Below are 22,998 nucleotides of genomic sequence, written 5' to 3' on the forward strand. Positions count from 1 at the left end.
AGAGAGAGAGAGAGAGAGAAAGGGAGAGAGAATCCCAAGCAGGCCCTGCCTTAGAAGTGCGGAGCTCGACCTCACAAACCTTTGAGATCATGACTGAGCTGAAGTCAAGAGTCAGAGGCTTAACAGACTGAGCCACCCAGGCGCACCAAGACAGCCATTTTTAAAGGCAGTTTGATGATGCCATGGTTGAAAGCATGGGTGCTGGACTGAGTAGGTCTGGGTTCAAATGTCAGCTCCACCACTTACTAGTGAGATGAGGGCAACCAATCTAAACCTTTGTGCCTCAGATTTTCCACCTGTACAAACAAGGATCATTAAATAGTAGCTAGCTCAAAGTTTGTTTTGAGAATTGAATTACTATACATACAAGTCTCAAAAAGACTGCACATTATGGTAAGGACTACATTTGTGTAATGATCATTACCACCAGAAATCCTTTCAGATCTCTGGCCCAATCCTGAGTGAGTGGTTCAAGAAAAAGAGGCTGTAAATGAGTTTGATAGTCTTCATAAAAAAGATTCCTTATGAATTAATAGCTTAAATGTCAGAAGTCAGACAAAAGTGATGGTGTAAATTACCTCGGTCATTTTCAGGCTCTTGTGTTTCACTGTTATCCTGTGTCCTCCCAGGATTCCCCAAGGTAGGCTTGGGGGCTGACACACTTACTGATGCCGAGTGAGCTACCTGTGGAAAAGGGCCAGGTAAATGGGGAGGTGTAGGCTGTCGGGGGTGGTAAGGCACACCTGGTGGGCAAACTCGGGAAGAAAGCTGCTGCATGGCAATCATCTCTGGGCTGTCCATCATGGAGTCCCCTCCTTGCACCCCCCGCAGAGCCTGGGAGGGTGCTCCAAATAAAGAACTTGGCGTTGGGGCTGGAGGTGGCTGTAACCGAAGTCCACCAGATTTACAGGGTGGTCGCATATACCCTGAAGAAGCAACTCCATGAGGTAGAAAGCTTGATTGTTCAGTCCACTGGTTTGGGGGGAGAGGAGGTCTCATCACTCGGGAATCCATCATATGACCAAGAGTGCGAGGTTGGTGAGAGGGTCCTGGCCCCATGGGGGGCTTCTCATCTGTGCCCAAGGGTCCTGGGTTTGTAGCACCATGGTTCCCATTCCAGACAGCAGAGTGTACTCGATTCAGGTACTTGTATGATCGGTACATGTGGCTGGGAGGAATTTCTGAGCTTTCAGGAAAGTCTAGGGGTCGGGCTGGAGCCCCACCATGCCTGGGAGGAATAAATCCTGACTGGAATTGAGTTGGGGGATAAATATTTCCATCCTGACTGGGGCCACCCATCTGCCTAAGCTGCAAGGATCCAGGATGTGATCCCATGTTAGTAAGGTGTGTCAGTCCCCCACACACTTGCTTCTCTTCTGGTGTGCCTAGCCTGGGTCCTCGATGGTTGTTAATTCCAACTGGAGGCTGGCAACAAGAAAAGAGAAGAAAGCAATGTTCAACAGATGCATAGAATAAGTAATGTGCTTAATCTATAGTAACAGACCCTACAGAATAGGAGATAATGAATTAAATTTAACCTGGGAAGAGACTAGATTTCTGAAATTTATCTGTGAAATCCTGTGCATCTGCATATTCTGAGTATCAGGTTGCTTACCTGCATGGCAAAAGGCTGATGCTGCTGTACAGGCTCTCCAGGGTGTGGTTCTGGGACTCTAGAGGAGACATATAAATTGGCAGAATCTGATCCTCGAAGAGGGCCAAATGTTCCTGGTACTGCTGGCCTCTGGAGGGTGTTGAGTAAAGGCAAGTGGGGGAGAGGTTTAAAAAAAAAAAAAAAAAAAAAAAAAAGCACAGAAGACATTAAGTAGAAAACAAGGACGTTCCTGCATATGGATGTACTGCTAAAATAGCACAAAGACCTTGAACAACTCAGCATAGGGCCAAGAAAGGGAAGAACGTCAGCACATGGGCTCACCCAGATCAGGGCTAGTTCCTGGGCCGAAAGCAATCTCTCTCTGAAGGACAGACTGATGTTTCTTAATCTTTTTTTCATAACTGCTTCCTTCCCCAAGAGCCTCTTAAGCCAATTTTCCCCCAACTGCCCTGCAACATATAATTTTAATGCTACAGATATGCTGTGTATTTTAAGTACTGTATGTATTTCTGCGCTTCGTACACAAAGAGTTTTTTTAAAATCCCAATTTTGGCCCATACCGAGAGTATGTCAGATTAAGAGAGAGGAGATTTAAAATAAGAGGAAAAATGAAGAAAGAATGGACAGATGAGAGGCGAAGAAATCATCCACATACAGAAAAATTATTTTGGAAGAGGAACCGATTAAAAAGGCTTCACCTCTCTTTGAATTCACCAACTAGGAGCAATCACAACAGAATTTTAAGCTATTCCTTACCATCTGGTTTAAAAGGGGTGCCTGGTTGGGCATCCCCCCATAATGTAGGGGACGAGAAAAGCCTCGGCCGTTTGAGGTGCTCCCCTCCCGAGGGAGCTGTGTGGAACTACTGCTAGGATTATCTCCAGAGGAGGGAGCTCGGCGTGCAGGTGGCAAGGACTTTCCTCCATTCTCCACTGGTTGCTGTTTCTTGCTGGGCCCTTCGGAGTCCCTGGAGCGGGTCCAAACGTGGCTTCCGCCGCTTCTCCCAGCCCGGCTCCGTCTCTTCTCTCGCTTTTCATCCTCTCTGATCCAAAATTCTTCATCTGTGTCTCCATCTTCCCCAGGAAAATGCTTCATCATTGCCCGATGGAAACACCTCTCTAAATTATCAGACATCTTGGTATATTCTGTGGGAAGATACAAGGATTGACTTCCAGATACAGCTTTTACAGGACATAAAAAAAAAATCTCCTACCAATAAACAATAAAAGATGCTATTTGGGTAAACTCTTGAGCTTAATCTGGCTTGAGTGCATATTATGTTGTACAGCTATGGACACAAGAAGAAGGTACTGTTTTTGTCCTAAGAGGCTCTAGGCTGTATGGCTGGAATACGACTCTAGGACTATTACCTTAAATGAATACAAATAAAGGCTAAAATGCAGAATTATTAAATACAGTGACTGTATTTAGTTAGAAGCTGCTTAGTTTTTAAACTAAAGCATTTAAGCTACTAGAGCCTTTTATATTATTTATTATTGGAGATATACTCTATGGACTTCTCAAGATGACTTAAAAATCTAGGGTCAGTCTTGTCAGTGGTTAACTTGCTGAATGAAGGAAGCGCAGTACAAACTAAGCCCAGCCTGGTCTTTAAGATAATGAAAACTAACCTGAGCCCAGTTAGGCACCAGATATACTCTCTTGTCACACAGGATAGGAGTGGTTCTGGCACATATTGTGTAAGTGGTTAGAATGGCCGATCTTATGGCTTTTAATGTGCATTGTGTTCATAGCACCAAAGAAAGGTCTGATTCACTTCTGAAAGAGATGCACTTCTATTTTTGTGTATTTCTAAAAAAGAAGGCATTTTATTCTTGGTTGAAATGGTATAATAAGTGTATCCATAGCAGACTCCTTCCCCACTTACCACTACTTTCCCCATTGTATTTCCGACAATTCCTGAACATAGTCTTCATGTCATTTACAAATTCCTCCTTGGTACAGTATAAACCTCCATTCAGTTTCTTCTCCATGCTTGAGATATCCATGGGGACCTAAAATAGGACACATTAAATTATAACATGCTGGAGAAACCATCTTGTAGTCCCTGTGAGGCAAAGGAATCACGCTATTATGAGATGCTCAGGAGCATGGCATATATGCAGCAACTCTGATTCTCAAGAACAACAGGTGAACTTAAAAACAGTGACAAAAATCAAGAAAGAAACACACACCATAGAAGGTATAACTGTAAAGGCAGCCTCTACCTTAATAATCTGGTAATAGTTTGGGGCATACGATTCATCCACAGGTTCTAAAAAGGGCCAAGAATCCTTGTGAGCCTTTACCACATCGAGAACTGAAAGCCAAAGAAGAGAGCTGCATTAACTCAGTCACACAAGAGTATTTCTATCAGAAATAGTTAATAGTTGAGAATGGGAACTGACCTTTATACATGGCAGTGAAATCATCATCCAACTCAAAGCTGTGAATCACAAAATAAGAAATAGTAACTTTGACAACCTTCTCTCCTTAGCTCTCTTACTTTAATCAAAGACAGGCAGCTGATTGTACCAAGGTTTGGAAGAGTCCCAATAAACTGTTTTTAAGGTAAGTTTGTGACACTGATAATCTCCAGGAAAGAACTGTGGAGATGATGATTAGTAAACCTAAGCAAAAAAGGGAGTATCATTTTCCTCATCCATAAAATGCTGGGGTTGACTCAGATGATCCACAACTTACGATTCTATAATGTTAGTTATTTCATAGCACATTATTTCTTGGGCTATATTTTCCCTTAATGAATATTTTTGTAATCTAAATAACAGTAATACATAAAGGCATACAGAAGAATGAGAAGCTTATGAACACTGAATATTATCTACCACACAGGGTTGTTTTAAGAATTAAATGAGCAAAGTGCTTGGCACAATTCCTGAGTGCTTCCTAAATGTTACTGTTTGCTACTGTTAGTATCATTAAATACTCACAGGTCTTTAGTCTTTTTTTCTTCTCTCATGGGGGAGTTAGGGTCCAGATGGGAAAGTTCTGGGGGGAGCTCCTTCCCTTGGGCCAGCAGCCATGCCCTTTCTTCCCTGAGCTTTCTCCTCTTTGCTCGATCTACAATGAACACAGTGCATTAAGGTACAAGTGAGGTAAGTGCTTTTTAGAGGATTAGATTATATGTTAAGCATTTTGAGAAGAAACAAAGATTACCAAAACAGTATCATAAAATTATTTTTGCTTCTTCTGCCATCCTCTTTTGATAACTAGGATGATTCTATAGAAGGAATGCTTTATGAAAAATATAATCTTGTGGAACTCATTTCCTTTATGCATACTGAAATCAATGGTATGGCAGGCACTGGGATGGAGAGGGAGGAAAGAGCAAGGCTGAAGAAAAACAGAATTAGAAGAAAAAAAAAAGACTGAATGAAGATTATCCTTCTTTCAATACCTGAGGACTTTCCTACTTGTCTCAGAAAAGCAACATCCCCTTTTAAGGACCAGATTCTCAATCCAAAATATATACAAGATTTTATATGCACATGTAAGCACTCAAGGTTTTGCATTTGCAAAAATATCCTTGCACCCCAATTGTCTTTGCTCTTCAATCCACCCCCACCACTGGCAGCTGGACCCTACCAAGCCAGGGTAGTAATAAATTTGGCTGGGAAAAAGAGAAAGATGCCAGCTGGAATGGGCAAAGATCTGGAAGGCATGGATGATTTTTTTTCTGGCTCACAGCCACAGCCATGAGAAACACACTTGGCATTCCACTATTAGTCTGATGGGACACTCACTGCCAGCAGGGAACCGGAAGGTCAGGAGTAAAGAAAAGAGCCAGGAAGATAAAGAACACTGTCAGACAGAAAGACACAAAAATGGAAGGGAGAAGCCAGGACAGACCTTCTATTTTCTTACCCGAGAGACAGACTCCACATCTGCCCACTGCTATGAGTATGACATGACCCTGCTAATTTTGTTTTTGTTCTTACATTATTCCCTTATAAACTTAAATCTTTATCTGCTTTAATTAGTGAAAGGCACTTGGCTATCAATGACTTGTAATGTTACTTTTTAAAAAACGATTTCAAGATTAAAGAACAATGTAACCAAGTTAATGAATATCCATGAACCTAACAAACTGGCAGATTTTAAGATTTTTTGCTTTATTAACTTTAATACAGTACTCCACAGCTTAATAATCCACTTTCCAGTTGGTTGCAATATGTCTGCATCTTGTAAATGGTATTATAATGACAATTCTTTTGACATGTCTTCTCACGCATGCATGTGAGATTTTTAGGGTCTACAACTAGCAGCGGAACTGCCAGATAGTGAACTTCATCAGGACTGGTCAAGGTGATTCCCAAAAGGGTATAGCTATTCTCTCAACAGCAATTTGAGTGAACTCACACTCCCTTGGTAGGATAAAAGGCGCATTTTTGCCAAACTACTGAGTATTGATAAGGAATTTTGATTTTTTCATCTGCATTTTCCTGACTGGAGTGATTACTTTGCCCTATTTTCTTTGGGTTGCTACATTTCTGATTTAGAGAAATGATTTTAATAATCTGGATAATAAGACTTTGTTGTTGATTATGTGTTAAAATTATCTTCTTCCAGAGTGCCTGGTGGCTTAGTCAGTTAGGCATCTGACATCGGCTTAGGACATGATCTCACGGTTCAGGAGTCCCAGACCCACATCAGGTGAGCCCGGCTTCTCTCTTCCCCTTACTCACTTGCACCCTCTCTCTCTCTCTCAAAAAATCTTCCACTTTGACTCATCTTTTCACTTTGTTTATGTTTGTGTCATATGTAAGTTTTGAACAATTTTTGTAGCCAAACATCAATCTCGCTCCCTTTATAGCTTGTGTTTTTTGTACTTATAACATTCTTTTTTATTCTGACATCTTGAAGACATTCATCTATACTGTCTTCAATTTGGTTTGGGCCTTTAGTTCATCTGGAACATAAATGGGAAGCAGACATATAATTTCCTTCCTCTGATTAGTAAGCAATTGTACTGGCTATGTGGTACTGGAGAACCCACATTCCTTCCCAAGGCCTGTTTCTATGTAGTTTACTGGGTTCATCTCTATCTCTATGCCAATATCATTCTCTTTTTTTATGTTTTTATTTATTTTTGAGAGAGAGAGAAACAGCAGGGGAGGGGCAGAGAGAATGGGGGACAGAGGATCCAAAGCAGGCTCTGCGCTGACAGCAGCGAGCCCAGTGCAGGGCTAGAACTCACAAAACTGTGAGATCTTGACCTGTAGCTTAACTGACTGAGCCACCCAGGCACCCCAATATCATTCTTTTATTCACTGTTATTTTTATTTTGTTATCTGTAAAATAAGTGTCCCCACCATACTGTTTTTGGAAATTATCTTGGCTATTCTTAGCCCTTTGCTCTTCTGTATGAACTTTAGGAACGTAAAAGGATTTATTTAATATCAAATATTGAGTCAAGGTCAAACTTTCTCTCTAGTGCAATAATTTTTTTAAGTTGGTTTGTTCAAATCAAAACTAAAAAGGTCTATATACTGCATTTGTCTGTGTCTAAATTTAGCTGAATTTGTAATAGTGTTCCCTCCAATTTGTTGGAAAAATTGGGTCATTTTGTCTTTGTGTAATTTCCTGCGTTCTGGATTTAGCTGATGGCATCCTCACTGTGGTGTTAATGTGTTCCCATACCTCTTGGATTTCTGTAAATTGAATTATATCTAGAGACTTTGATCAGACAAACATGTTTGATTTTTTGGGCAATATTATTTCATAGATGGTGTTGTATATATCTTTTTTCATTACATCAGCAGATATAGTATCTACTTATCTGTCTTCTGTGATTTTGTATTATATCAGCGTTAACTTCATCTTTCCATTACTAAGTTCCTCATCAGTCTTTCAATTGATGATTAACTAGAGTTCCAAGATAGAATTAAGCTGCAGACAAAATTATTTGTATGATCATTTTCTCAGTAATTTCAAGGTATATACCTAGTAAAGATGCATAGGAGAAGTCAGTTCATTAAATACGATGGATGTATTAGGGCAGGGGTTTGCAAATGGCAAACTACAGAATGTAGGACGGTTAGCTGATTGTTTTTATAATGAAAGAAAGAAAAAGAAAGAAAGAAAGAAAGAAAGAAAGAAAGAAAGAAAGAAAGAAAGAAAGAAAGAAAGAAAGAAAGAAAGAAAAAGAAAGAAAAAGAAAAGAAAAAGAAAGGAAAAGAGGGAAAGAATGAAAGATTAATGTGAACACAGCCCTGTATTATCTCTAAGCTTAAAATATTTACTATCTGACCGTTTATAGAAAGTTAGCTGATTTCAGGGGTGCCTGGATGGCTCAGTCAGTGGAGCATATGACTCTGGATCTCTGGGTTGTGAGTTCAAGTTCCACACTGGGCATGGAGCCTACTTAAAATAATAAATAAATAAAAATAAAAAGCTTTATATTTTAAAACTTTAAAAAAAGTTAGCTGATCTCTACTTTAGGGTTTAATAGTCTCTTGGAAGCCTCGGTTGAGAAAAGCTCTGCCCAGGTCCATTTTTTTATTACTTGTTTTTCTATTATAATTGCCGTTATTTATTGACCAAATTATTTTCCTCATCAATTATTTGCATATTCTCAAATACAGTCTGTCAGACTTTCTATTTTACTAGGTCTGAAAATAACAAGTTGTCCCACTAAACTCCTAAGGTAATCATTGATTTTTATAAAATATCATTATGGGGGCACCTAGGTAAGTCAGTTGGTTAAGCGTCCGACCCCTGATATCAGCTCAGGTCAATGATCTCACAGTTGTTTTCTTTCTTTCTTTTTAAGTTCTTGCCACCAGTGTTATCATTCTTTTTTTTTTTTTTTTAATGTTTATTTATTTTGAGAGAGAGAGAGAGAGAGAGAGAGAGAGAATGAGCTGGGGAGGGGCAGGGAGAGGGAGACACAGAATCTGAAGCAGACTCTAGGCTCTGAGCTATCAGCACAGAGCCTGATATGGGGCTCAAACCTACAAACTGGGAGATCATGACCTGAGCCAAAGTTGGATGCTTAACCGACTGAGCCCTCCAGATCCCCTATGCATCTGGCTCCAAGCTGACAGCATGAAGGTTGCTTGGGATTCTCTCTTTCCCTCTCTATCTTGCCCTTGCCCACTCCATGGGTGCATACTCTCTCAAAAATAAACTAGATTTTAAACTTATTTCATGTTTTTTGTTCATTTTCTTTTTTTAGTGCTCAAAAATATCCAATGATTGGGTGCCTGGGTGGCTCAGTCAGTTCAGGTCTGACTTCAGCTCAGGTCATGGTCTCATGGTTCATGAGTTCGAGCCCCACATCGGGCTCTGTGCTGACAGCTCAGAGCCTGGAGCCTGCTTTGGATTCTGTGTCTCCCTCTTTTCTCTGCCCCTCTCCCACTCGCACTCTGTCTCTCTTGCTCTCAAAAATAAATAAAACAAACAAACAAACAAAAATCCAATGTTGGCCAGTGAGAATATATCTTTTGATAGAACTTTCAGGAGTCTTTGATGCTTCCTTGTTTTCTCTTATAAAATAATCTAGGCTCACACCTTATATTTTTTTTGCCCTAGTACTGAAATCAGTCATTTCTCCAAAGAATCTTGGTTCCTTCTGGAAGGAAATGATATTTAGAGGTCACTATCTGTGTAGTAAAAATTCCCATTGTTATTAAGTCATGTTTACAAATTATTCATATTAACACTTAAAATGAATCCAACTACTTGGCTTTATTCTTATTAGTTATGATAGTTTCTTGACATTTTATTGGAGTTTCAAATCATACATTCCTTAGACTATACATTTAATATGTATATAGTTCTATAATATAAATACACAAATATTCTTCCTTTGTAGAGAACACCCTGTGAAACAATACAATACAGAATAAAAGCAATGATAGAAAAAAATCTTTTCTTCTTGACTTTAAGAAGGAATACCTCTAACGTTTCCCATTAAAGTGGATATTGGTTAAGGAAGTTCCCTTCTATTCTAAGTCTATGGAGATTGCCATAATCTAGAATTCAGATTTCTAGCTTCCAGAACTATGGGAAAATTCAATTTCTGTTTTAAACTATCTAGTTATGGAGGCTTGGAAAATTAATATAAAATTCAATCCATTTTCTCCTGAATCCTATTATTACTCTTGAGAAGTCTATCACTGTTACAGAACATCCTTTAAGGTAATTTATCTTTTCCAAACTGATTACTATAAAAACATTTTCTTAACCTTTATTTTTTGAGAGACTGAGCATGAGTGGAAGAGGGGCAGAGAAAGAGGGAGTCACAGATTCTGAAGCACAGAGCCTGACATGGGGCTCAAACTCAAAACCACGAGATCATGACCTGAGCCGAAGTTGGATGCTCAACTGGCTGAGCCACCCAGGTGCCCCTCCAAACTGATTACTTCAAATATCTGTGGGTCATAGGTTCTATAATTCATTACCATGGGTCTACATGTAATTTATATCCAATTTACATTTCTTCTTCTAACTTTGAGGATTTGTGTTCTTCATCAAATCAAGAAAATTCTCAACCATTCTAAATATTTTCTCTGCCCCATTCTCTTGATTCTTTCATTTTAGAACTTACAGTAGGCACACACTGGATTTTTCATGTTAGATAACACCTAAGTTATTAAGCTATCAATATCAAGCTTGTAAGCTCTAAATCCATTATTTTTCCATTCTTTGCTAGTTTTATATTTTGCCAAAAGGGAGTACCAGAGGAAGAATGATAGGATGAGGGGAAGGGTTTTCTTTCTTCCTGTTTGTTATCGCTGTTCAACACCATGCTAGGAATGGTCCTTCATCTGGGACCAGATGAACCAATCCAGTTGGTTTTGATAAGCAGGTTCTTTTTGGTAGTCCCAGAACCAGGCTTGCTGCTTGCCTGTTCCAAATGGGCAGAGCCCCTCAACTTCTAGGTTCTGATAACCTAACTTCTCTTTGCTCTTCTTTGTGCTATCTCACAAGTCTCTTTTAACTTTTTTATTTTTCTAACTTCCATTTAACCAAAGACCCATTTGAAATTCTTTATGTTGAGGTGGTTCAGTCAATTAGCATCTGACTCTTGATTTTGGCTCAGGTCATGATCTCGTGGTTTGTGAGTCTGGAGCCCCATGCTGGGCTCTACGCTTACAGCGCAGAGCCTGCTTAGGATTCTCTCTCTCTCTCTCTCTCTCTCTCTCTCTCTCTCTCTCTCTGCCCCTCCCATGTGTGTGCAAGAGCTCTCTCTCTTTTACATTAAAAAAAAGTAAAATTCTTTGTGTTGAAATATCTAGCATAGGTTTTGTTTTCATGACTGGATACTGAAAGATTAACAAGTAACTTCTTTATCTTAGTGCTGCATTCCATGTAATATCCCAGACATACCTTCTAGTTGACTGATTCTCTTTTCACACATACCCAAAGCTGTTTAATATTCCAATAACCTATACCTTACATTTCTAGGAGTTCTATTTGTTTCCTTGAATCTACCTGTTATTTTCAACAAGGTTACTTTTTCCTTATGTTTCCAATATCTTCTTTTTTAAATATCTGATAGTACTGAGTCTATTTCTTTTTTGTCTGCTGTAACTACCAACAACTACTGCTCACAGTGGTGCTTATTTGCTTTGAAATTCTTATCACCTCTTCATCCTTGTCAGGAATTTACTGATGGTTGTCATTTCTGGGGTAGGGGTAGAGCTTCCCTAGACAGACCACTCCATACCCACAACTTATCCTGTTTTTAGTTACCATAAAAACAGTGCCTGATAACTTCCTTTACTTGGCTATCAGATATGCTTTTTTTTTTTTTTTTAAGCTTATTTATTTATTTTGAGAGAGACAGAGATAGCCTGTTGGAGGGGTGGGAGACAGAGAGAGAGGAAGACAGAGAGAATCCCAAGCAGGCTCTGTGTTGGCAGTGCAGAGCCTGACATGGGACTTGAACGCATGAAACCATGAGATCATGACCTGAGCTGAAACCAAGAGTTGGACACTTAAACAACTGAGCCACCCAAGCACCCTCAGATATGTTCTTTAAAAGGGTGTTTATACAATGTTAGACAAAATATTGTAACATATATATTAAAAATAGAATTTATATGTATTTGAGGGGCACCTGGATGGCTCAGTAGATTGAGCGTGTAACTTCAGCTCAGGTCATGATCTCATGGTTTGTGAGTCCGAACTCCACATTGAGATTGCTGCTGTCAATGTAGAGCCTGCTTCAGATCCTCTGTCCCCCTTTCTGTCCCTCCCCTGCTCATGCTTTCTCTTTCAAAAATAAGTAAACATTAAGGAAAATAAAGAATTTCTATGTATTTGAGGCAAGAAGAATTTTTACGTTACATATCAACCATACTGAGATGAGAAAGTCTCAATGATGTCCATTTCCATACTGATTTGTTCAACTTGGTATGAATATTTATGTCACAATCCAGTTTTACTTCCTATACAAGTATCATACTAATAAAAAGCAGTGCATTTATTTGGGCTTTTCTTTCTTTTGGTTTAAAAAAAAACCTTTTTTTTAACATTTATTCATTTTTGACAGAGACACAGTGCAAGCGAGGGTGGGGCAGAGAGAGAGGGAGACACAGAATCTGAGGCAGGCTCCAGGCTCTGAGCTGTCAGCGCAGGCCCAATGTGGGGTTTGAACCCACAAACCGGAGATTGTGACCAGAGCCGAAGTCAGATGCTTAAGTGACTGAGCCACCCAGGTGACCCGGCTTAAAAAACTTTTAAAAAAGAGTAAAATTTACCTTTTAAATCATTTTAAGTGTACAATTCAGTAATATTAAGTACACTCACAGTATTGTGCAACTGTTACCATTTCCAGAACTTTTACATCATCCTAAACAGAAACTCTGTACCTTTAGTAAGAACTCCCCATTTCCTTCCTCTTGGCTTACTTTATTTATTATAATATCTTCAAGGTTCATCCATGTTGTAGACTGTGTCAGAATTTCATTCCTTTTTAAGGATGAATAATAAACCATCATCGGTATAAACCTTACTTTGTTTATCCATTCATGCATTTCTGAACATTTTGGTTCTTTCCATCTTTTGGCTTCTACTTTTTCTTAATCCACTTCTCACTTTTCAAATTTCTTGAAACAAATGAAAGCTATGAGCCCTTTCTTTGGAAATATGTGTTCATGTCCTATCACATTAATTTTGCCAACAATTTCAGGGGATCCCTATTCTAGTGACTGCCTGTAAACACTGCTGGGATGACAGGGTAGAAAGAGAAGCATATAATAGACTAAAACTAACTGATAGGTTCTGTGCTCCCTTTACAGACTGATCTTAAACAGTGTAAAAATTTTTGTTTTACCATCACCACAGATAAATATTATTCGTTATGGTAAAAGGACCTACATAATGAAGTCCTCTTTGAATTTACTGTCACAAAAAGCTTGTTTCTCTGAATTAACTATTTTTTTTTTCCAACTTTTTTTTATTTTTTATTTTTGGGACAGAGAGAGACAGAGCATGAACGGGGGAGGGGCAGAGAGAGAGGGAGACACAGAATTGGAAACAGGCTCCAGGCTCTGAGCCATCAGCCCAGAGCCCGATGCGGGGCTCGAACTCACGGACCGCGAGATCGTGACCTGGCTGAAGTCGGACGCTTAACCGACTGCGCCACCCAGGCGCCCCTGAATTAACTATTTTAAACTTTAAAGTTATCAGTGAATAAATTCTCAATAAAAAAACCCATTATTCTCCCTGCCCTTTTCACTTAGCTTCTAAGAATTCAGGAAAAGTTTGTTGCTATTTTACAGCCTATAAAAACTCTCTACAGTTCCCCCATGATAACTATTACTTGTGAGCTTGTTGTGTGCTGGGGACTAACCATTTTTTAATTTAATCCTTCTAACAAGGTCTACAAAGCCATGGTCTGACCCCTGGTTACCTCTGTGAACTCATTTCCTGCCAATCTTCCCCCTGCTTTGTTCACTTTGATGTAGCCACAATGACCTTCTTCCCTGTATATTCCCTCCACAGTGCTTTTGCACTTGCTATTTCCTCTGCTTGCTATGCTCTTCTCCCATCAGATGTTCATATGGGACCTTCATTCACCTCATTACTGTATGTCACATATTCAGAAAGGGCTTTAAGTTTATTTATTTATTTTGAGAGAGAGAGAGAGCGAGCACGTGTGCAAGCAGAGGGAGAAAGAGAGGGAGGGAGGCAGTGCGAGGAGAGAGGGAGGGAGGGAGAGGAGGTGGGGGGAGAGAGGGGGAGAGAGGGGGAGAGAGGGGGAAAGAGGGAGAGAGAGGGAGAGAGAGGGAGAGAGAGGGAGAGAGAGGGAGAGAGAGGGAGAGAGAGGGAGAGAGGGAGAGAGAGGGAGAGAGGGGGAGAGACAGAGAGAGAGCACGTGTGCAAGCAGAGGGAGGGAGAGAGGGAGGGAGGCAGTGGGAGGAGAGAGGGAGGGAGTAAGAGGAGGCGGGGGGGGGGGGGGGGGGGAGGGAGAGGGAGAGGGAGAGGGAGAGGGAGAGGGAGAGGGAGAGAGAGAGAGAGAGAGAGAATGAATGAATCCCATACAGACTTGGCACTGTCAGTGCAGAGCCTGATACAGGGCTCGATCCTAAGATCATGACCTGAGTTGAAACCAAGAGTAGGGCACTTAATTGACCGATCCACATAGATGTCCACAGAGGGCTTTCTTGACAATCTTATTTAAATGCCACCTGCATCATGTCACTCTTTATCTCTAAACCTGTTTTCTTCTTTAGATCTTTCACTACTATTGATGATTCTACAATATTTGTTTCTTCCCACCACTGAAATGGAAACTCCATGAAAGGATTAATTTATTCTGTTTAATATCTATATTCCAAGAACAACACCTGGCATAGAATGGGTGATCTAAATATATTTGTTGATTTAAAGAACAATCTATAACATAGGCATTATTAATCATACAGGTATAGGCACTAAGCCATAAAAATAAATTTTAAGCCTGTTTGTATAAAAGTCAAATGACAATAGTGTAGCCAGTTAAGAGTCCCAGTGAAAATTACAGAATCCCCTTAAAAAATATAAAGGAATAAAAGCCATAGTTGCTGTCTCAAGGAATTTAAATCTAGCACTGGAAATAAAACCTATGAAACATTTTACAAGTAGGACATACTACATACTGTGACACAGGCTAAATTTGTAGATTAAATGCCCTAAGGGTTTTATAATGAAGAAATGATCAAAGTTGGAATGGGGTTAACCTATCAAGAAACAGAAGGCACCACTTCCTCTTAATGGGAGGAAGAAAAGCACTTAATAAGGCCAGAATCCACTAAATTTCACACCCAAAATTTATTTAAATTTTGCAATGAAACACTGCATTAAAGAGGAAAATACAGGCCATTAAATTTTTTTATTAAAAAATTTAAAATATTCAATACATTTACTTAAAAGAAAAGAAATACTGATCTATATTCAGCTAAGCCAAATGATCTGTTACCACATGATCAGCTTATAAATACAACTGCTATCTGACACATCTAGGGACAGTCATTATCCTTCGTATTAACTGCAAATGAAAGAAAAATCTCATTACACCAGACGAACACCTGGACGTAAGTCTGAGAAAACTATTCTGTCCTAATAAAATTAATGGTAATATTCTAAATTTGTATAGTGCCATACATGAAAAAAAATCTGTAAGACTTTTCTTTAGCACATTTCAATTGTGTTTAGTTATTTCTGTGAAACTTGTCATCAATACTTTAGTATTGTTTTCTATGAGGAATGTATATAGATGAGAGGAAGGAGCACGAGACTGAAAGGAAAACCAAGAATGACAAATACAAGTGCTGTAGAAGGAAAGCAAATGTAAGAAGACTGGATTCAAGACACAGCACAGTTAACAAGATATTTAATAGAAATTGCCAGAGGAGGGTTATTCCCATACCCCATGTACTGTGCAGAACCTACGTACCTTCCACTGCCTTGACCTTTTCCTCCAACTCTCGTTTCCTCTCTTCCTTTAACATCTGCTCCTGCTCCTTCTTCTGCACTGCTAGGAGAATCTGACGTTCTTCCTCCTCCTCTTTGCGCTTCTGTTTTTCTATTCTGGTAAGCACAGGGGTCTCCTGGAAAGAGCCAATAAAGTGTATAGATAGAGTCAATACACAATCATGTAAGATCAGTTCTCTGCTCTAAGATTCAAGTTTTACTGAATTCAATTTATTTAATAAATAATATTAGGTAGGGAGCTTATACCCACAAGTTGATCTTATCTATAGAATAAATATATGGATGAACATTAAAACACAATGGCAATTTAAACCAAGGTAAATGCGTTGGTGTCGACAATCTACATTTTAGGAGATAATGCTATGAATATGCTGGACCGGAGAAAAGAAACTGAGGCAGTTTGGAGACACCACTCTTACAGATTTACTATGTGAGAAAAGTGACATCTTAAAAAGTACTCTCATCTAAACAAACTTCAAAAAAGAAGAACATAGGGTCACGATTTCAGGGTGCATGACTTTAAAACCCTTAACTTTAATACTTTACAAACAAAACAATGAATAAAATTAAGAGTTTGGTAGAAGGAGCTACCATTTTGCCTTAAGATACCTAGAGGCAACTGTACAGAAATTCATAAAATCACTCAGATTGGCTATCATCTTCCCTTGTTTTTCATACAAACAATATAAACATTTCAGATGGTAACTGGGAAAGTGATTATCTACGAAATCTAACAAAAGATAAGGGAAAATAGGACCATTACCATCATAATGCATGAAAGTTTTACTCTGCATACTTTCCAATATAACTAGTTCCAAGCCATTCTGTAAACCAGAATAGTGAGGCTAGGGCTGAAATTGTTTATTTTCAATTCTTCCTTTGCCTTTTGTGATGTGAAAGCTAGAACTTTTAAGAAAAATTTTTATTGAAGAGTAACTGTTCCCTGTATATAGAATTGCAGAGACAGAAAAATGAATCCAGTATCAACAAAGGGAGAATTCACAATACCCTCATAGAAAAGATAACATTAACTATTCCATTTTAAGGAAACCTTAATCAGGAATGTGAAGCTTTTCATCACACATCTTTTTGGTAGTAAGAAGACCTAAGGAATCTGCTGTACTGGATGCATTTTCAAAAAGTTTTATACCATAGACCTTACACCAGTGCTCTTTTTAAAGAAGGGAGAAAAGAGACAAATGCATATTGACCTTTACAAGTCACTTATAAGTCTCCACTGAACACTGAAAGTGCTCTGATTAAAATTTTCTATTATTTTCTTTATGGTCTTTGAAACCAAGTTCAGATTCTCATTTGACTCAGAATTCAGAAGTGCTCTTGCCTAGATAGTAGACCTTCCCAAAGTCACTTGACCTTTCAAATTCTATGAGCCTAAGTTTGTTACCTACAAGGTAAAAATCTAAAATGAATGAGAAAGGAGAGATGGATATGGAAAAAAAAAAAAAAAGCCCAAAAAACAAACCCAAAACACCCAAACAAACCGAAAAACAAAATAACCATTATCACACCTAACATTGTAAAACTAAAGAAGTTTCCTAAAATCTTTATCCTATAACCAGAGCAGGTAGTTGAGATACACTAGATATTTTTTCTGAAATGGGGATGCTACTGACATTAAGGGACATTCTTCTGAAGAATGCTAATCTAGCCATTGTCTGCTAAATGCTAGTTAAGCACCTTCTCTCCATTACACAAGTAGCTGCCCCCCCCCCCCCAAGTCCTTAATTATTGCAACCCAGCTGAGAAGTTATAACGGAACAGATACCCCTAACAACTGATAGGATGGAAGAAGTGGAGGAGAGGAAAACTAAGCCTGGTCAAAGGAATTATTTCACTTGAATAAAACTGTAGTGGTTTCTATATAACGTATGTGTGTATTCTGCTTCTCCTTGCCAAAGGATAGCAGGTGAGAACATGTGAAATATTCTTCCTTCAACCAGCACAAGGGGATATTAATTAGGGTCAGCATTTTATTAGGGACTAAAGCAATTCAAGCTAATGACTTATGAATGGAAGCATTAAGTCACATAAGAATCATCTGTAAATAAACATGGGAGGTGTATCATGTTTGAAGACGATGGAAGGGGTGAAAAATAGTTAATTATTTAATTAACCAAAAGAATATCTATAAAATTCTTTTTGCAACAAATATGATTATTCTTAAAAAAAAATTTTTTTAATGTTTATTTATTTTTGAGAGAGAGAGAGAGAGACAGAGCACAAGCGAGGGAGGGGTAGAGAAAGACACAGAATCTGAAGCAGGCACCAGGCTCTGAGCTGTCAGCACAGAGCCCGACAAAGGGTTCTGAACTCACGAACTGTGAGATCATGACCTGAGCCGAAGTTGGACGCCTAACTGACTAAGCCACCCAGGTGATCGTATTATTGTTTTTTAAAAAAATATTTATTTAAATATTTTTCCTTAATGTTTATTTATTTTTGAGAGAGAGAGAGAGAGAGAGAGGGAGAGAGACAGAGAGAGTGCACAGTGGGAGGGAGGCAGACACAGAATCTGAAGCAGGCTCCAGGCTCTGAACTGTCAGCACAGAGCCTGATGCAGGGCTTGAACTCACCAACTACGAGATCGTGACCTTAACTGAAGTCAGACACCCAACCGATTGAGCCACCCAGACTCCTGTAATGTTTATTTATTTTTAAGAGAGGGGACGCACAGAGAGGGAAGCAGAGGATCCGAAGCAGACTAAGAGCTAAGAGCCTGATAGCTAAGAGCCTATGTGGGGCTAAGAGCCTGATGTGGGGCTTGAACACCTGAACAGGCAGATCATCACCTGAACTGAAGTCAGACAGACACTTAACCAACTGAGCTACCGAAGCACCCCAACAAAGTATTATTCTTACTATGTAAAGATACCTTACAAATCAATTAACAATAGCCCCCCACAAAACAAATGGAACATGAATATCAAATTCAGAAGAGATATATAAACCACATCCATGATCAAAAAGAAAAGTAAAACAGCCTTTTCTTTTTTTTTCATATTTTAATTAATTTCTTTCTCTAAATTTACATCCAAGTTAGTTAGCATATAGTACAACAATGATTTCAGAAGTAGATTCCTTAATGCCCCTTACCCATTTAGCCCACCCCCCCCCCCACACAACCCCTCCAGCAACCTGTTTGGTCTCCATAAATAAGAGTCTCTTACGTTTTGTCCCCCTCCCTGTTTTTATATTATTTTTGCTTCCCTTCACTTATGTTCATCTGTTTTGTCTCTTAAAGTCCTATGATATTTGTCCTTCTCTGACTAATTTCACTTAGCATAATACCCTCTTAGTTCCATCCACGTAGTTGTAAATGGCAAGATCTCATTATTTTTGATTGCCGAGTAATACTCCATTGTATATATATACCACATCTTCTTTATCCATTCATCCATCGATGGACATTTGGGCTCTTTCCATACTTTGGCTATTGTTGATAGTGCTGCTATAAACATCGGGGTGCATGTGCCCCTTCAAAACAGCATATCTGTATCCCTTGGATAAATACTGAGTAGTGCAATTGCTGGGCCATAGGGTAGTTCTATTTGTAATTATCTGAGGAACCTCCATACTGTCTTTCAGAGTGGCCGCACCAGTTTGCATTACCATCAGCAGGGCAGAATAGATACTTTTTCTCTGCATCCTTGCCAACATCTGTTGTTGCCTGAGTTGTTAATGTTAGCCATTCTGACAGGTGTGAGGTGGTATCTCACTCTGGTTTTGATTTGTATTTCCCTGATGATGAGTGATGTTGAGAATCTTTTCATGTGTTAGTTGGCCTTCTGGAAGTCTTCTTTGGAGAAGTGTCTATTCATGTCTTTTGCCCATTTCTTCACTGGGTTATTTATTTTCTGGGTGTTGAGTCTGATAAGTTCTTTATAGATTTTGGATGCTAAAATCCTTTATTTGATATGTTGTTTGCAAATATCTTCTCCTAAAATAGCATTTTCACTTACAAAATAGTGAAGGATGATAAAAGGTGATACATTTGTAAAAATGTGGTAAAGTGAATGCTCTCAACTTATTGGAGCACAGGTGGTTTGGAGGATAGTTTGGATATAAAAATCAAGAACGCTAGGGGTCCCTGGGTGGCTCAGTCGGTTAAGGGTGCAACTTCAGCTCAGGTCACGATGTTGCGGTTCATGAGTTTAAGTCCCTTGTTGGGCTTTGTCCTGACAGCTCAGAGCCTGGAGCCTGCTTCAGACTCTGTCTTCCTCTCTGTCTGCCCCTTCCCCACTTGAGTTCGGTTTCTCTCTCTCTCTCTCTCAAAATTAAACAAACATTAAAAAAAAAATGCCAGTTTTGTAATAAATGCCTAGAGAAAGGGCCTGAAGCAAATAGGTAAAAGTGTAGTACTGACGATTTGTGAATTGTTAGAGTACTATAGTCTTTTAATGTAGTCCCCCAAGTTTTCTAGAAGAGCAGGTAAATTCTTCTGGATTTAAAATAACTCCTTCCCAAGTAAACTGGGGGAATGAACTAGTATTACATATTCTGAAATGATCTAATTTTTATTGACTTTTTACTCCCTCTATATGATCCCTGTTAAAAGTCAAAAATTAAAATATGTTAAAGTACCCAAAGGTTAGAACATGTAGATTTTTTACTTAAGAAAAATTTTTTTTTAAATGTTTCTTTTGTAAATGAGAGCTGGTGCACAGGAGCAGGAGAGTGGTGGTGGTGGTGGGGGCGGGGGGAGATCTGAAGTGGGCTCTGCACTGACAGCAGCAAGCCAGATGTGGGGCTTGAACTCACAAAAGGCCAGATGATGACCTGAGCTGAAGTGAGATGCTTAATTGACAGAACTACACAGGTACCCCAGAACTTGTAGATTTTTTAAGATGAGGTACTAAAAATTGATTATAAATAGTTTAAGTTATTTTGGTAACAATGAAGCAGGATCCCAAAGTTTGGGATAATTACAGATGTAAAAAAATTTCTGCTAAATCAGAGGCCCTACATCATTTAAAAACTATGTAAAACTTACTCTCAATAAGTTTTTGTTAAAAATCAAAGTGAAATTCACATAAAATTAACAATTGTGAAGTGTATAACTCAGTGGTATTTAGTACATTCACTATGTTATGTAACCACTACCTACGTTAGGTTGCAAAATATTTTTAGTACCCCAAAAGAAAACACTGAACCCATCAGCCAGCCAGTCCTTACTCCCCAATCCTGCAGCACCTGGCAACCACTGATCTGCTCTGTCTCTGTGGATTTACTTGCTCTGAATATGTCATGATTGGAATTACACAGTATGTATCTCTTCAGTTGTGTTTTCAATGAATTAATATTTATGCTAAGCATGTAAGATGCAACAGTTGAGTAACTTAAATTTGTAGCATATTAAAAAAGCTTATTAGACAATTCAATAGCAAAAAAAACCCCAATCTTTTTCTTCTTAAAAAAAATGAGCAGAGGGGCGCCTGAGTGGCTCAGTCAGTTGAGCGCCTGACTTTGGCTCAGGTCATGATCTCATAGCTCTGTGGGTTCGAGCCCCACATCGGGCTCTGTGCTGACAGCTCAGAGCCTGGAGCCTGCTTCAGATTCTGTGTCTCCCTCTCTCTGCCCCTAACCCACTTGCATTCTGTCTCTGTCTCTCTCAAAAATAAATAAACATTAAAAAATTAAAAAAAAAAAAATGAGCAGAGAACCTGAACATTTTTCCAAAGAAAAGACACAGAAAGTCAACAGGTACATGAAACATTCCTAATCATCAGGGAAATGAAAATCAAAACCACAATGAGATGTTATTACTTCACGAAACCTGTTAGAATGGCTATCATTAAAAAGACAAGAAATAACAAGTGTTGGCAAGGATGCAGAGAAAAAGGAAACCCTCATGCACTGTTGGTGGGAATGTAAATTGGTGTGTGGCTTTGTTTCATCATGTGCTATAATTTCAGCAGTTCTTATCTGATATGAATTCTCAACAATTATTATTTTATACAAATTGCATCATACAAATCTGAAAAAAAAATCCATGCTATGTACCAAGAATCTGTTTTAAAACTTCTGTTCTTGGGGTGCCTGGGTGGCTCAGTTGGTTAAGTGTCTTGACTTCCGCTCAGGTCATGATCTTGCCGTTCCTGAATTTCGAGCCGGCATCAGGCACTGTGCTGACAGGTCAGAGCCTGGAGCCTGTTTTGGATTCTGTGTCTCCCTCTCTCTCTGCCCCTCCCCTGCTCACACTCCATGTCTCTCTCTCAAAAATAAATAAACATTAAAAAAATTAAAAATTTTTGTTCTCATTTCCAGCAGTACACTACCCCAAGCTAAAGCAAATATTAATGAAAATACCACTGAAGGATCGGACTCACTGCCTGGAGACACTTTTAGTAATGTTTTAATTTTTAATAGTTTAAACACTAAGAGTTTAAAGAGCAAGTACAACCAAAGGAACAAAAACAAAACAAAAAAAACCTGAACAGTTAAAAAAATTCTTATGCTGTTTGACACTGCATTAGTTTTTCCTTTGTAAGTGGTCAGTTGTATAAATGGGGGGTTATCTAAATTCTTTATTATTTTATTTTTTAAATGTTTTATAGATAAGAGACCTGCTAGAATCAAGGGGGGATTTTAATGAGAAGCTAATTAGAGACACCACTTTGAAATCCTCTAAAGTGGTATTATAAATAGAATCCGGTTGAAGCAGTGCCTAAACTCCCCTTCCGTGCTCCCCCCTCACCCAGGGCAGGTTATCAGATACCCTGGCACCCTTGCCACCTTTAGTAGCACACTTGAGACCATACCACCACAAAGAGGTCCCTAGTAAGAGTAATGTCCAGAGTGTCCTGACAAAAATAACCAATGCAGCCCTAATCTCAGAGTTTAGAAAGACTATCTCCCTTCGCTAATATTTTCCCCAGGAGTCACAATTAAAAGACTTTTTGAGGCAAAAAGATTGGACTCCTAGGTAACCAATATAGGTCAGACATGCTGCCTAAAAGGTTTTAATGGCCTGATGATTCTCTGCTGCTTAAACAAAAGCACAAAACTCATAACACATCTAACGTTTTCTCTAGGACATTGGGTACCGGAACAGATATTCAGGAGCTCTACAATTCCATGGTTAGTTACATCTAAAACTAAAGAAAACAGAAAAAAAAGAACACTACAAAAAATAACTAAAAGAAGAAATTTTAGTATCTGAAGCTAAGCTTTGCTTACAGCCATGAAAAACTTTTAGGTCTGTATTCAGATTACTATGTAATGTGAAATGTACATTAAGGCATTTAGGACTCAGTACAGGGACAATGAACAGAAAATAGGAAAGAGAACTTTCAAAGAGGTGTTAACTCTTAAGGTATTGAAGAAAGTGGAGAGGACACAACAAAACAAAAGGAGCTAGAAAACCATTTGAGAACTATGGCTGGATACCAATTACCAAAGGCCATTCCGAAACTAAT

General features: G+C 38.9%; 1 protein-coding gene across 4 annotated transcripts in view; it reads right to left on the bottom strand.

The window, feature by feature from the left end:
- Positions 1-22,998, bottom strand: part of LOC102954411 (cat eye syndrome critical region protein 2) — a 180,229-nt gene that overhangs the window by 19,746 nt on the left and 137,485 nt on the right. For 3 of the 4 annotated variants that reach the window (XM_042991484.1, XM_042991483.1, XM_042991482.1), the window contains 8 exons: positions 15,525-15,678; positions 4,567-4,696; positions 4,024-4,061; positions 3,844-3,935; positions 3,504-3,630; positions 2,372-2,760; positions 1,616-1,744; positions 579-1,425 (listed from right to left, as the gene is read on the bottom strand). In XM_042991484.1, coding sequence (XP_042847418.1) covers positions 579-1,425; positions 1,616-1,744; positions 2,372-2,760; positions 3,504-3,630; positions 3,844-3,935; positions 4,024-4,061; positions 4,567-4,696; positions 15,525-15,678 — 1,906 coding nt within the window. The remainder of the gene's footprint in view (positions 1-578; positions 1,426-1,615; positions 1,745-2,371; positions 2,761-3,503; positions 3,631-3,843; positions 3,936-4,023; positions 4,062-4,566; positions 4,697-15,524; positions 15,679-22,998) is intronic. The other variant, XM_042991485.1, reaches the window with a different exon arrangement.

Source organism: Panthera tigris, chromosome B4 (assembly GCF_018350195.1).
Source record: "Panthera tigris isolate Pti1 chromosome B4, P.tigris_Pti1_mat1.1, whole genome shotgun sequence".
In the NCBI taxonomy this organism is placed as follows: domain Eukaryota; kingdom Metazoa; phylum Chordata; class Mammalia; order Carnivora; family Felidae; genus Panthera; species Panthera tigris.